General features: G+C 42.1%; 1 protein-coding gene across 1 annotated transcript in view; it reads left to right on the forward strand.

Annotated features, from left to right (window-relative positions):
• CDH13 (cadherin 13) overlaps nucleotides 1–9,421 on the forward strand; it is a 1,052,304-nt gene extending 1,042,883 nt beyond the window's left edge. Inside the window, exons 13-14 of the mRNA XM_024125020.3 lie at nucleotides 1,070–1,288; nucleotides 7,915–9,421. Coding sequence (XP_023980788.1) covers nucleotides 1,070–1,288; nucleotides 7,915–7,922 — 227 coding nt within the window. The 3' untranslated portion in view covers nucleotides 7,923–9,421. The remainder of the gene's footprint in view (nucleotides 1–1,069; nucleotides 1,289–7,914) is intronic.
• The last annotated feature ends 5,487 nt before the right edge of the window (nucleotides 9,422–14,908 follow it).

Genomic DNA, 14,908 nt, shown 5'->3' on the forward strand with positions numbered 1-14,908 from the left:
ATGCACCCCAATGTTCATTGCAGCACTATTTACAATAGCCAGGTCATGGAAGCAACATAAATGCCCATGGACAGACGAATGGATAAAGAAGATGTGGCACATATATACAATGGAATATTACTCAGCCATAAAAAGGAGTGAGGTTGGGTCATTTGTAGGGACGTGGATGGATCTAGACACTGTCATACAGAGTGAAGTAAGTCAGAAAGAGAAAAACAAATATTGTATATTAATGCATATATGTGGAACCTAGAAAAATGGTACAGATGAACCGGTTTGCAGGGCAGAAATAGAGACACAGATGTAGAGAACAAATGTATGGACACCAAGGGGGGGAAAGTGGCAGGGGTGGTGGTGGTGGTGGTGGTGGGATGAATTGGGAGATTGGGATCGACATAAATACACTAAAATGTATGAAATAGATAACTAATAAGAACCTGCTGTATAAAAAATAAATAAAATTTTTTTTAAAAAGTGAGTGGATTTTTGTTATTGTTCCAAAAGTGTATTTTGATTATTTGAATTTGGATTCTTATATAAAAATGCTCTAAGCTGACAATTTTTTTTTCTTTTTTTCCCAGCTTTAATGACCTTTAATTGACAAAAATTGTATATATTTAAGATGTACAATGTGACAATTCGAGCGTGGATTTTTACATTATTTCTTCTAAATGTTGAATGTGATCTTTGTGAAGATGGCTTTATCAGTATAATAAATTTTCAGGGAGGAGTTCTTGGTACTCAATCATTTTCACAAAAGTGGGTCCTCTTGAAATTGATTATAATAGCCCTGAACCATAGAACTCCTCGATGCTGGAAGTGTTTTATCTGGCACTTTCTGGTATGGTGGCCACCAGCCATGTGCGGTTGCCAGAAACTTGAGATGTGACTTCTGCAACTGAAGAAGTGAATCTTTATTTTTTTTTTATGTTAATGGATTTATATTTAAGCACGCTTCTAGTTAAAAGAATAAACTGGCTGTTTTGTGTGGGTTTAGTGGCCGAAACTCCACTCTTTTATTTGGAAAGGTGCAGCCCTCTCTCATGAAGGCCTCCCTTTGTCTTCACAGATACGCACGCCCTGGTAAGCCTTCTTCAAAATCTGAACAAAGCAAATTACCACCTGCCCATCATGGTGACAGATTCAGGGAAACCACCCATGACGAACATCACAGACCTCAGGGTACAAGTGTGTTCCTGCAAGAATTCCAAAGTGGACTGCAACACGGCAGGGGCCCCGCACTTCAGCGCAACCGCAGTCCTGCTCCTGTCTTTCTTCAGCTTAGCTCGTAAGTTGACCAAACTCTAGTGCATGCACAGTACAAAAACGTAACTTCACCAAAGCTATTGTTTTTCCATATATCCTTCCCAAAAAATTTATCCCAGAGGAAACATTCATGTTTAGTTTATGTCGGTATAACAGAGCGTTACCTGTAAAAGTGCTCTGACTATTGGTGAGAGGCACCTTCACATCCCCTGCTCACTGACGCGAGGGACGGCACAGAGGCACCCAAGGCCGCCCTGCAGAGCCGGTGGTAAGAAACTTCCTGCACACGCCCCTGAACTGGAGCTCAGACAGATGTGCCCAGATTGCTTAACTGGTCTGCTAGGGCCCTGTTTCTCTCCGCATTGTGCAGAATTATCTTTAGTGAGGCTAAAGGAGATTCCATACCTTTTTAAGAAGAGTCATGAGAACGCATGGAGAGAAGTTGAGGCCATAGGAAAAGAGATAAATGCATAACTCACACATTTTTTTCACTGACCAGTAGTCATGACTATGACATAATGAAGCATTATTTTCAACAAATGAATTATTATGCCGAGTAATATAGATGTGAGCATGAAATGAATAGATACGTGTGTCAAATATTTCCTATTTATGGCATACTAGTCCAATTTTAATCTTAGAAATTATTCACATATAGCTAATGCCATTCAAAAGCCTTTGGGGCCTCAGTATTTACATTTTGAGAAGGTTATTTGTGTTGTTGTGAATTAGGAGGTTGAGAAATCGATGATTAGAAAATAAAGAATAGAAGTTATTGTATCCTGGTGACAGGGGTGAGTGGAGTCAACAGGAAATCACACATTCCAACGTCAGACACTTACAGCTGTGCTGAGCCAGAGTCCTGGGCGTAGAACTAAAGAGACCTTACAGTGAGGATTGTCTTGTTGGATGGATGGGTGGATGGGTTGATGGGTGGGTGGATGGGTGGAGCAAGGGAGAGGGGGAGAAAGGAAGGGAGGGAGGGAGGGAAGAAATATATATTCCTCTCTCTCTCATTCTTATATTCTTTCTTTTTCTCTCTCTTTCTTTCTCCTTCCTTCCTTCCTTCCTTTCTTCTTCCTTTTTCTTCAAGATATAAAATGTTACAGATGAAGCTGAAATCCCCTGTGTTCCTCTCCCTAGTTTCATTTCCTGTTCTCTCTCCCCAGAGACAATAGCTATCATGAGCTAGAGTGTGTGTGGACATTGTTTTATACTGTTACCACACACACACACACACACACACACACACACACACACACACACAGTTCTACTTTGTGCAGTTTGTCAAACTTGATCTAATCCATATTATATTGAGCTTGATGTTCTGCAACTCGCTTTTCTTCCTCTCCACATTACATTTCCAAGCTCCATCTATGTTGCTCTAGTTCAGGGGTCGGCAAACTTTTTTCATCAAGGGGTCAGGTGGCAAATATTTTGGGCTCTGCGGGCCACATCAGGGCTCTGTCACATATTCTTTTTTATGGCTTTTTTGTTTCTGTCATCTGTGTTTTACTACCTTTAAAAGTGTGAAACTGTTCTTAATTCGAGAACCATATAAACGCGCTATGGTGCACCAGCCAGGTACCCCTGCTCTGGTTCATTCACTTTAACTGCTCAAGAGCATCCCATCCCATCCCATCATAGGAATTAGGCACAGTGTATTCCCCTATCAACAGACGCATGTGGATTATTTAGTGTCCTGCTCTGACCAACTAACGCTACTGCAGTAAACCTCTGGAATGTTTTCCACGAGCTTCTCAAGTGAGCGCTAGACAGACAGCGAGCCCAGCACTGGGTCTGGGTTCTGAGACCCATTGGAATTCACATAGAGCAGAGTCTGGGTAAACTAGAGAGCAGTACTTCCAGGGTGATTGTACAGAAATAAGAATGCTGTATGTGTGCACATGTGTGTGTGTGTGTGTGTGTGTGTGTGTGTGTGTGTGTGTGTGTGTACACAGATGGAGAAGATAGCTGAGTAGCCTCTCACAGGTCACCCTCTATAAATACAATTACACAGCATCAAAGCCTGACTTTTGATGAACCAAGGCTCTGCAGGACCCTGCTCATTTATCAGCACCTCTAGATGGCCAGGGAGGTTTTTAAATGGAGACTTCCTACTGCTGATGGTTGAAATACATATTCCCAGGCCCATCCAACCCATGGAACCAGCATCCCAAGAGACAGTGGCCTCCAGCACACACACCAAGTGTTTGTATATTTTCACACAATATATTTTATGATAATACATAAAATGCCTGCTACTCCAAATCCGTGTATTAAATATTAGTAAGATGTAATCTGTCTGTTTAGATTAAAAGGAATATAAATAGCCATGGCAGTATTTGCTTCCTCCCAACAAGGGATTTTCTTGTTCGCCCTACTTTGGAGACCCCTGACCTACAGGCATCAGTAATGAGCAGGTTCCCAAGGATGGCTCACTTCTCATCTCTCCCAGCTGAGCTCTTGGATCACAGTTAATCCCGATAACTCCTAAAGAACTCATGTTCATTTTATACTCAAAATAGTATTATTGAGAGAAGACAGATGCATGCATTCTGTGTTTGAGATATCAGATGTGCTTTCTGTTCTCACCTAAATGGAGAGCCACCTGGTTATCCCACTGCAGGTAAGGGCACCTGAGATCAGGCCAAAATCATCCTCAGAAAGGAGCCCTGAATCTCCCTACACAGCTGGAAGGGTACTCTGTTGACCCTCCCATGTTTTGTACCACAAGACATGTAGTTTCAGCCCCCAAAATAGTTAAGAACCGGTGTCATCACCCATCTGTCTGGCTTCAAAACGAACCTCAGTCGGGCCTTATATCAAAGGTATAAGATTATTTAATAATGTTCATTTGAACATTAGAGATGCCTGCTAAATACGATGATTCTTGTTTTATTATAGACCTAGCCCAAGTTGTTCTTCCTAACAGGAAAAGAATGAAACTAATAATGTAGGCATGTGAGGAATAAGTAACCATGGGTGTCCTATGGCTCAGACTCTCTCCTAAGAGCAAGGTCAAAGTGGCTGGCCCACCTGTGCAGCTGGTAACGTGACAGCGGCAAGAGGGCACACAGAAATGGGCCTAAAACATTAAGCAAGGTGTGGGGCGTGGGCCCGAAGAGCACTGAAATTAGGTTGTAAGGGGGAAGAGCAAGATAACGTCCCCACCCAGCCATTGTCCTTGAGTGAATTTAGGGATGTGGTAGAATCTGGTTTTTAGTTTTGGTTTTTTTTGAATTTTATTTTATTTATGTTTTTATACAGCAGGTTCTTGTCAGTTATCCATTTTATACATATTAGTGTATATATGTCAGTCCCAATCTAGAATCTGTTTGATGTTTCTGTAAAGCAGTGGTTGTCAAACTACAGCCCGAGGGCCAAATAAAGCCACTTCCTGCTTTTAAGGTTTGATTAGAACACAGCAGGTCCACTTACACACTGTCTGTGGCTGCGTTCTGCTACCACCGCAGAAAGAGTTGAGTGGTTGCCCCTGAGACCCTTTGGCCCGAAAAGCCGAAAACACTTTTACTATCTGGCTCTTGGCAGAAAAAGTGTGTCAGTGCCTTCTTTAAGGCTTTGTTCATAAAACTGCAGGGGTCACATCATCCAACATGGGAAGAGAAAATGGGTTTTCCTCCTCCTCTCAAATAATATTCTGATCCAAGTAGACTAGCATTAACGAAACACCCCGTGCTCTGTGGCTTTTCTCTTTATTTCCGTCATTGCCCTGATGGTTTTATCCCTCTCTGTGGAGGAGACACTCATGCTCAGAAAGCTCCCATGGAGGCCGGTGTTGGTCATTAGACTGCTGCCTCCCTTGTGGGAAAGATCATAACGTTTCAGCTTATTACAGTACTGTAGGAGGCCTTACTGCATCCGAGAGTGGAACTGAGAGATACACACTTCCTTCTTTGACGTCTCAAAGTAAAGGAAATAAAACTACTGACATTGAAAGTAATAGAAAATGTAAATGAAACTATGTTAACTGCCAATTTTGTTGTTTAAATTATGTGTTGATGACATTGAGGGGATGCGTAATTCTCCCCCAAGACCCCCCCAAGGAAGCAAGCTGGCATCTCCAGTAGGGTTTTTGTAGGGCTCTGTGTGGTGTGGCAAGGCAAGTTCAGGGAAGAATACTGTGCTGAAACTTCCTGAACATTGTTTTAGGCCTAATTAATCAGCAAGAGCAAGAATGTAAAAGAACAGATCAGGTGAACCATTTGAACAAGTACCAAAATTAAATGTCTCTGTGTTGGAAAGGAGAGGGCATTGAATTGTAATCTTGATCACAGTGAAGAAGTTTAAAGAGGTGACCAAGAAGAGAAAAAACAGCCACTGGAAATACTTTCATTCTAATGCTTTTTATTGAGGTATTATTTGCATTCCATAAAATTCACCTATTTTCAGGGTACAGTTTGATGAATTTTGGTAAAGTGTAGCCGCTCCACAATCAAGATGGAGTTTCCTTGTATCCCTTTGCTGTTGATCCCCTCCCCCCAATCCAGACTCTCAGTGATCTGCCTTCTCGTACTAGTTTCTTGCCTTTTCTAGAATTTTTTACAAATGAAATCATACAGTCCATGTCGTTGAGTGTGTCAGCATTTTGTTCCTTTTCATTGTGAAGTACGTTAAGGGCAGAGGCAGGGCCTGGAAGCACCCAGCCCCAGTAGAGCGGGCTGTGCTCCGCCTGCAGACAGAGCCGGTCCCTCCAAGCAGCGCAGGTTCACGGACAGTGACAGCCGACCTCCGACCTCGCGCACGCACCGCTGAAACATTACTTAATCATGGACTATTTCATATAATCAACTCAACTGTCACGGGAGATAGGTTATAGTCTAAGTTGACAAACAGGGATTGGAGAGTTTCAAATGTAGTAGATCTTATTCAGCCAAAATTTTTTTCCTATTTTTCTCAGTGACCAAAATGATTATTTTAAGTTATTGATCTCACACAGGAAAATATTTTTAAATGAAATTAGTGATGCCATTTAATATGTTCTTTTCCAGTCTTTCTTCAAATATAAGGGAATCTGAAGGATATAGTTTACTGCAGCCCAGGTAACCAAAGAGTTTACGGCGATGGTCGCAAGGGCAATGAAAAATTCAACTGAAAAAAAGGAAATTAAATGAGTTCAGACGACTCCTAACCCCACAGGAATTCATTTGTCAAGCAATATAAAGATCCCTAGGTGTAGAAAATAATGAAAACTTGCATCTCAGTTAGCATGTCCATTTCCATGGCCCTTTCTGTTAAAACAGCTTTCACCCTTAACTTTCTCAATATTGTCTTTGCTAGACTTGAGTCACATTACAAACACTCTTTATCTAAAATTGAGAGCAGCAGCTCTAAATTTTCCAAACAGATACATGACTGCTTTAAACTCTAAAATCAATGGCGTGCAGAATAGGTTCATACTGAGCCACCCCTTGACTCACGGCTCCCCAACCTCCGCGCTGTGTACCGGACCGGTACCGGTCCGCAGCCTCTTAGGAACCGGGCCTCACGGCAGGAGGTGAGCGGCGGGCGGGCGGGCGGGCGAAGCTTCATCTGCGGCTCCCCATCGCTCGCGTTACCGCCTGAACCATCGCCCCCGCCCCCGGCCCCCAGTCCGTGGAAAAATGGTCTTCCACGAAACCGGTCCCTGGTGCCAAAAAGGCTGGGGACCGCTGCCTTAACAGATTTAGAATGAAAAAACCCTAAGCTTTACGGAATAACCCATTACATTCCAGCATTCAGTTCATTCCAGAATAAACTATACTTGCATTGTGGGTTGACCTTTTACACATTTTTCTTTCTTTGTAACACGAGTTTTTAGTGATACCATTTCCCTGTACATTTCTAAGATATAATAATAATGAAGCAAAAATGGCAGAGAACCGATCTATTTCCATTCATACTATCATCAGGCAGAGTACAAGTCCCTCAGCTGGTGTAAAATCTAGAGAATAAGCAGTCTGGCGACCTCAGTAAACTTTGATGCAGGCCACAAAGATGCAGGAAGGGGCCACAACCAAACCCAGGTGGCCTCTGGAAGCGGGAAAGGGAAGGGGTGGCTACCCTCTCAGAGCCTCCAAAAGGAACGCAGCTCTACCAACACCTTGACTTTAGCCCCATAAGAATTCTGGCCTCCAGAGTGTAAGAGAATAAATTTGTGTGGTTTTAAGCCACTGAGTTTGCGGTCGTTTGTTACGGCAAGCATCAGAAATTCATACATCATCTCTGGAGAACCACCACTAACTATCTTGCTCTTTTGTGTGACCAAAAAAAAAAAATATCTGGGATGATCGTCAATTTCTAAGCTACCAAGTAGGCTTGTCTATAAAATAGCCAAGCTCTGGGCTGACTGCAGGAGATAGGGCTCAGTGAAGCAGCAGTAGTGGCCACGGCTGGTCTGAGATGAGGTGTCTGGCGTTCGCATTTTCAGAGGAGTCCAGCTTTTTAAGACGTAAACCACCGGAACAATTCATTCTCTCTTCAAATGTTATGCTTAGGGAAAAAAAAAAAAAAAAACTTCCCCAAGGTAGTGCAATATTTATAAATACATTTATTATACCTTGTCAGTCATGTCTCTAGTATTTAGCTAAAATGTTTTGAATTGAGTTGTTTTATTTCTTGACTTGACTCTGAATCTTTTCCATTCAGGTCTGTGAGAACTCCTGACATCTGAAGCTTGACTACCAAGTTTCCATAGCAACAGGAGAAAAAGACAAAAAATATCCAGATCTGAAGATTGCAGTTTACAGCTCTCAAACTTCACAACTAGGCCTCAATTGTTCCAGATTTTTGTTTTCTTTGCAATTTTCACTTAGTCTGTACTTCACCATTTTGACAGCATCTCCCTTTCTCCTTTTATTAATGGAATCCTCTGAATTTTCCCTGAGTGTTTAAAGATCATGGCACGGAACTTGACCTTCTGGGAGGAGGAACAATGACTACTCTTCCTGATGTGTTGCCATGTTGCTAGTCAGCACTCCACACATCCAGTTTGGTCTGTGGGTTAGTATGTGTATATGTATGTGTATCTATACGTGTATATACCCAGTATTTATAGAGACAGACTCTACGGGAGAAGCTCACCCTTCCTTGAGAGGTTAAGCAAAGAAGGGGTAGAAGCTATAGCAGCTGACCCCACCAGGGCCTCAGCATCGAGTTCAGCACTAGGGCAGACCACAGAGCTGACGCTTCTCCACCAACCCAGCAGCCAGGCAGGTCCGCAGAGGGGAGAGCAGAGACAGAGCCCTTTCTCTTTAGAATGAGGATAACGAGCCGTTTTCACCGCCATCCTACGCGAGGATGGCCCTGAGCGGGAGAGGTGAGGAGCAGAGCCGGACGTTTTACCATCAAGTGCACGGGCGTCCACCCACCTGCGCTTGGGACTGTCCAGAATCCACATTCCCAGTGGGTTTTCTGGGCACCCGGATCATGACAGAGACTCTCGCCCTCCCCGGCATATGCACAACAGCCAGTGCCATCGTGGAGGTCATACATGCATCCGAAGAGGTCATCAGGTACCATGTGTATACATATATCTGCCCACATGTACAGACATACATTTATGCACATACACACTGTTCGTTTCATATATACATGCATACAATAGAGTAAACACAGGTAGTTTTAAAAGTACCCTTTTGTGTGAATCGACGACTGTCGTTTGCAAACCTGAAAATAAAAGATGTTCATTATGTATGAAAAGTAATTGATTTTTATTCTGTGAGCATGTAAAAGTAAGAAGGAGATTAGTGCTTGTACTGAGATTATCTTCTTGTCGATAAACTGTAACTGAACCATCAAAGCTCACACCAAATTTTTCTAGCAGATAAAACTAGTGACAGCCTGTGGCTTTTTCTTAGAGCTCGCCACGACCTAGGGTCAGGTAAGTGTCTTAGCATATTTTAATGCAGTTGCTTACTAAAGGTTTTAACCACACGCGCGCACACGCTTTCTTATGCAATCTCTGTTTGCACTTGTGCTTTTTCAGTTCACCGTCTGTAGGAACTAGAAGTCATATGTTGTCTTTATTGTAGTGAAATTATGCAGATAGAGTTCCATATATTGTATTTGTTTTGATAGTAAATCTTTTTGGAGCATATAGAATGCAGAGACTTTTTTTCATTAAAATAAATGGGTGTTGGTGGTTAAAACTGCTGGACAGTAGCTCTTCTCTGATTTCTATGTTGTGTCTGGTGTCACTGTTGCTGGGTCTGGCCTAGTGCAAGTTCACATTTTTGGCTGGCCATTTGGGTCCCCTGACGTCTCCTGTTACGTGGGTAAGTCTGTAAAGCCAGAAGCCCCCACCAGTGCCCAGAGCAGGCTCGGGGGCAGGGGGTCCAAGCCTGCACAGTCACACTTTACCAGATTTCGTCTTCTGGCTTCACAGGACGCAGCCTTGTGTCTCCCTGGTGGACCTCGCTCCCCTCTTCCCATAAGGCGGGGGGGAGGGCTCAACCTGGAACACACCCGGGAACACCCTCAGACGGCCAGGTGGTTGGCAGCCTGGCTCAAAGGCTAGCTAACTAAGCATCAGAAATCTCGCCCTCCTCCATGAGCCGGGGCCCTCCTTGGGGAGGAATACAGACCTCGAGTGACCCATCCACCCAAGTAGGCAAGTGTAAGATTCGCCTTTTTCTCTCAAGCCCCCAGGCTCTCCTGCACTTTACCAATCAAGCTGGTAGCTCAACTTAGCTTAGAACACAGAGAAATCAGAGTATAGGGCATACTTCATCAACAAGCAGGATGTGCCTTAATTATCCCCTATTTAAGTATATTCCCTGTCCCCAGAGTTCTTATCAGGACAAGATATTTCTATCCTGTTGTTCTTTCTAATCCCTTCAACAACAGCACAATAGCCCAATTCTTAGAAGCCAAAGTGGTAGCGTTTCCTGAATCATAGGGTGTTTTTAACTTGCTAGAATACATTTACATTGTTTACTGAAACCAAAGGTAGAATCAAAACATTATTTCACAATTACCACTGCATTTTATTTTAGTCCAGGTTATTGGAAAAAAAAAAAGTAAGAGCCAGAAACTGCTTTCCCGTTACTGCGTGCAAGACTGAGGATTTTCGTTGCATTGAATGAACAGTCACACCTTCTTTTTATTAGCGTATTAATCACCTTAGCTAATTAAAAATTACATTTTCTCCCCATTTGACATATGCTAAATTAAGTATTTCAGACCATTTGTTTTAATAAGCACATGTGAACATTTTCTAATTTCTATAAAAGTTACCTTCGATGATGCCAGTTCTCTCCAAGTGGACATCATTTCAGGTAGATGCACCTGCCCTGACACTCCAGCAACACCTGCAAATCTGAACATCATAACAAAATAACTCCATCTACGTTTCATGGTAAGTATCACCTGGTATCAAATAAGACTTTGATTCTTAACATTTTTAGAAATTTTGGTGACTCATCCCAGATTTTCAAAAGGACATTTTAAGCAGTCCAATCAATGGAATAACCATCTACCATGGAACTCTCGAAGTCGATCAGATTGCATTTTATCCAAAATGAATACACTGATCTTAAGATTGGCAACTAAAAAATTGTTACCAACGCCATGTTTGATGCTGGGTTTAGTGCAGTTCTACCTGTACACAAGCTGTCCAGGTGATTCTGAAGAAAAGGGTCTACAGTTGTCCCGGTGTGTGTGAACAGGGTACAAAAATGCAATTAATAATAATAGTTTACATGTATTGATTACTTATTATGTGCCCGCACTATATAAAATCCTTTTTACTTATTAACTCGTTGAATCCTTACAACAGCTGTGTGAGGCAGTACCATTATCTTCTCCAACTTACAAATAAAGCTGAGGCTCAGAAAAATCAAACAGCTTGCCCAAGGTAAGTGGCCTCCAGAACCGGAAGCCGGGCCACGTGGCTCCAGGGCTCATGCTGTCCCCACTATATCCCGTGCCACCCCCAACTCTCAGACACAATGCCTACTTCAGACCAGAAAGCCCTGGTCTGAAGTCTCAATTAGCATCACTATCTATCCAGACCAACTAAACAGACCTTCTACTACTTCTTAGTTCTAAGAACTTTATTAACACTATTCTAAATTAATATTGGAACCTTAGAAATTTTTCCTATACAAGATATCATCATTTTCTTAAGTATTTCCTCCCTTCCCTTCTATGGCTTGTCAGGTCCATGAAGGGGAGTCTACCAGATGAATCAGAGATCTCAGTTATCCAAAAGTTAACTCCTGTCCTCCCAAGTACCTGGTCACTACCAAACCAACTGAGCGGAGGGAAAGCTAAGGGAGAAAGTCATGCGGGATCTTCAAGAGCTTGTTCTGTGCTTGGCTATAGACAAATTCTAAAGGATCTCCAAGCAGTTTCTGATTTTGAAGATGGAGCATATAAATCTTTTCACGTGTAGTTGACTTAAGCAGGAGTCAACAGATAAATCACACCAAGGAGAAAAAAAATCACACCAAGAGAAAGGTGAGCACTGAGACTGAACTTCCTTTTCCGTTTAACTACTAAAGAATACTAATAGTAATAATAATGATCTGGCCCCTCCTTTCACCAAGATGATACATCCCACCTTCTCTCCTTATCTGGCTGTTGAGATTTGGAACCTCTCATAATGCGATGATCAAGTGCTTTCACAATTGTTCATCTAAGGCTATTAACAATTCTTTTGCTATATAAAATGTGTTACCCTTACTGTATTTCCTATTGCTAATGGAATAGCCCACTACTGGAAAAATTCTCTATGACTATGTTTCTAGAAAAGTCAAATTCTATTTGACTATGTTTCTAGAAAAGCATATATGAAATATGTAGAGACAGAAAAAAATGGTGGGACTGAATGTGTGAACAAGGATTTCCGATAAGAACTTTAATTCTATAAATTAAGAATAAGTCTAAGATTTAAGCAGAAGTCATTTAGATATTCATCAAATTCGGGAGGCAGAAAAGCCTCTTCCTGTTGCTCTCGCTGCAGCACTAGCAGAACGTTAATCGTTGGAGCGTTGCTGAGCTTGATAAGCCTTTGAAATTTTGTTCGGTCCCAAGTGCTTGCTGGTCGGTAGGGATACTGTGAGAAGCAACCGGTGTAGTAAGACCACAGTAATTATCACGATGAAGCTACAAAACCTTTGAGAAAGTGGTTCAGAGAAGCCCTGTAGGAAGTATGTGCTGAAAAAGTCCATTTTCTGCTGTTTTTTTAAAGCTTTTCCTTTAGAAAATAAAGTCATTCAGCATTCATACAAGCATTCAGATTATTAAAGAATTGAAAATGAAGGCCATATGAAAAAGCTTTTGTGTTGGCATGCACATATCAACACTGTTCTGATGTTAAATATTATTTATTCCCCCAAGATACAAATTTTCAGAAATTAAAAAAAAATTTTTTTCGTAAATGCTCAAAAAGGATAAAAGTTTATAATTAAATTTTTTTTCATTCTGTTGTGGATACAGTACTTTGGGGCCCTAGTTACTGAATTGCTTATAGTTTCTGGGCTGTAAATTAACATTTGATTTACTGTGTAGTTACCATGAAATTTGTAACTTGTTTGTGAAATAGTCAAATAAAGGTGATCTGGGATTTTTAATGTGTGTACCTGGTCTAAGACCGGCTTTAGTACAGTTTAAACACAGTGACAAAGCAAAGGTATATTTTTTCAAATGGTGCTGTGGTTGGCCTATAATATTTAAAGACAAAAAGTAAAACTAAGTGCTGCCTGCCTAATAACTAACTCTTTTCCTTTCTTCTTTCATAACCGTCAAATCCTTCTGACTTGGAAAAAACATATAGATGATTGCTAGATAGATAAATAATACATAGAAAGATAGACAGACAGACATAGAGAGATACAGAATGAAATAGAGAGAGAAATAGATACAGCATAGATAGACATCAAGAAGTTTACTTAATTAAGATCCTTAACAGGGCTTCCCTGGTGGCGCAGTGGTCGAGAGTCCGCCTGCCGATGCAGGGGATACGGGTTCGTGCCCCGGTCCGGGAGGATCCCGCATGCCGCGGAGCGGCTGGGCCCGTGAGCCGTGGCCGCTGGGCCTGCGCGTCCGGAGCCTGTGCTCCGCAACGGGAGAGGCCACAACAGTGAGAGGCCCGCGTACCACAAAAAAAAAAAAAAAAGATCCTTAACAAAAAAGAGGAAGTGGAGGATGCTAATACTTTATAAGTGCCTCCTATGGGCGAGCTTTTTACACACTGATGTATGTATGTGTATTTACATATTATGTTATACATTTTATATGTAATATATAACTATATATATAATTTATATAATTCATGGACTGTTGAAACAGAGATTATCTCCACTGTACAGATGAGAAAACGAGGTTCACAAAAGTTAAAACTATCTTATACCACGTCTCACTCCTAGTAAGTGGTATGTATGACTCCAACACCAATACCTTTCCTACTTATCCTAAGCCAGCACCACACATATGTCACCAGGAGTCAATGGAACGGAGTTTGTATCATCACATCACACACAATACGTGAAATGGATGATGACGGGCTCAGCGAAGCAAACCATAACCAAACTTGCAGGTCAGAGTCTCTAAGAAACATTTCCTTCCTCCCTGGGCATTCTGTCTCCAGGAAATTGATTCTTTGTCAGCCAATCGTGGTGACACTAATTTGGAAAATTGCCACAATGAACACGAGAAACATAAACCAACACTTCAAACCAAAAGCAAAGCAAAGCAATTCGAGATGGATCAGGACGCCACCGGTGACACCATTCTTCCCCATGAAAGCAGTTTTCTGTTCTTTTGTAAACACAGCCTCAAAGAGACCCTCCCAAGTCAACGTCCCAAGTGGCTCTACCCAGGGTGCATGCCAGGGATTCTAGCAAAACTTGATGTCACAAGGGAATCCAAGCCAGGAGGACTGGTACTGGGGTGAAGGCATTTCTAAATTAAATTTGCCGGAACTAGACTTGTCTCTCCATACCAAAGCCCTACCTCTGCTCCTCACCAAGAGTGCATCCTGAACCCCTGCCATGCCCCTCCTCACACCAGCAAGGCAGCATCTTCCCTGCTGAGGATTACTGGTGCCCTGATGGATTGTTCTATGTAAAACGGGTATCCGGTACCTGCCGAAATTCCTGTCTGAGATTTATCCCCAAGGAGAAGAGGCTCATTACTCTGATTCAGCAGCATTTCCCAAAGTGTGTAACAATGCACTGTTTTAAAGCAAGCACTACTTCTTCCCTGCCTTCTCTTAGGGCAGAATTTTCTAAACTGTCATCCTACAAGAGCATACTCATGATTTAAGGACATCTCTCTCCCATAGTTGTCATAAGATAACTATGACACTTAAACAGAAATGAGGGTTTTTGACAAATGGATAAAGAAGATGCGGCACATATATACAATAGAATATTACTCAGCCATAAAAAGAAATGAAACTGAGTTATTTGTAGTGAGGTGGATGGACCTAGAGACCGTCATACAGAGTGAAGTAAGTCAGAAAGAGAAAAACAGATACCGTATGCTAACACATACATATGGCATCTAAAAAAAAATAAAAGGTTCTAAAGAACCTAGGGGCAGGACAGGAATAAAGACGCAGGCGTAAAGAATGGACCTGAGGGGCTTCCCTGGTGGCGCAGTGGTTGCGCGTCCGCCTGCCGATGCAGGGGAACCG

Source organism: Physeter macrocephalus, chromosome 17 (assembly GCF_002837175.3).
Source record: "Physeter macrocephalus isolate SW-GA chromosome 17, ASM283717v5, whole genome shotgun sequence".
NCBI classification, from domain to species: domain Eukaryota; kingdom Metazoa; phylum Chordata; class Mammalia; order Artiodactyla; family Physeteridae; genus Physeter; species Physeter macrocephalus.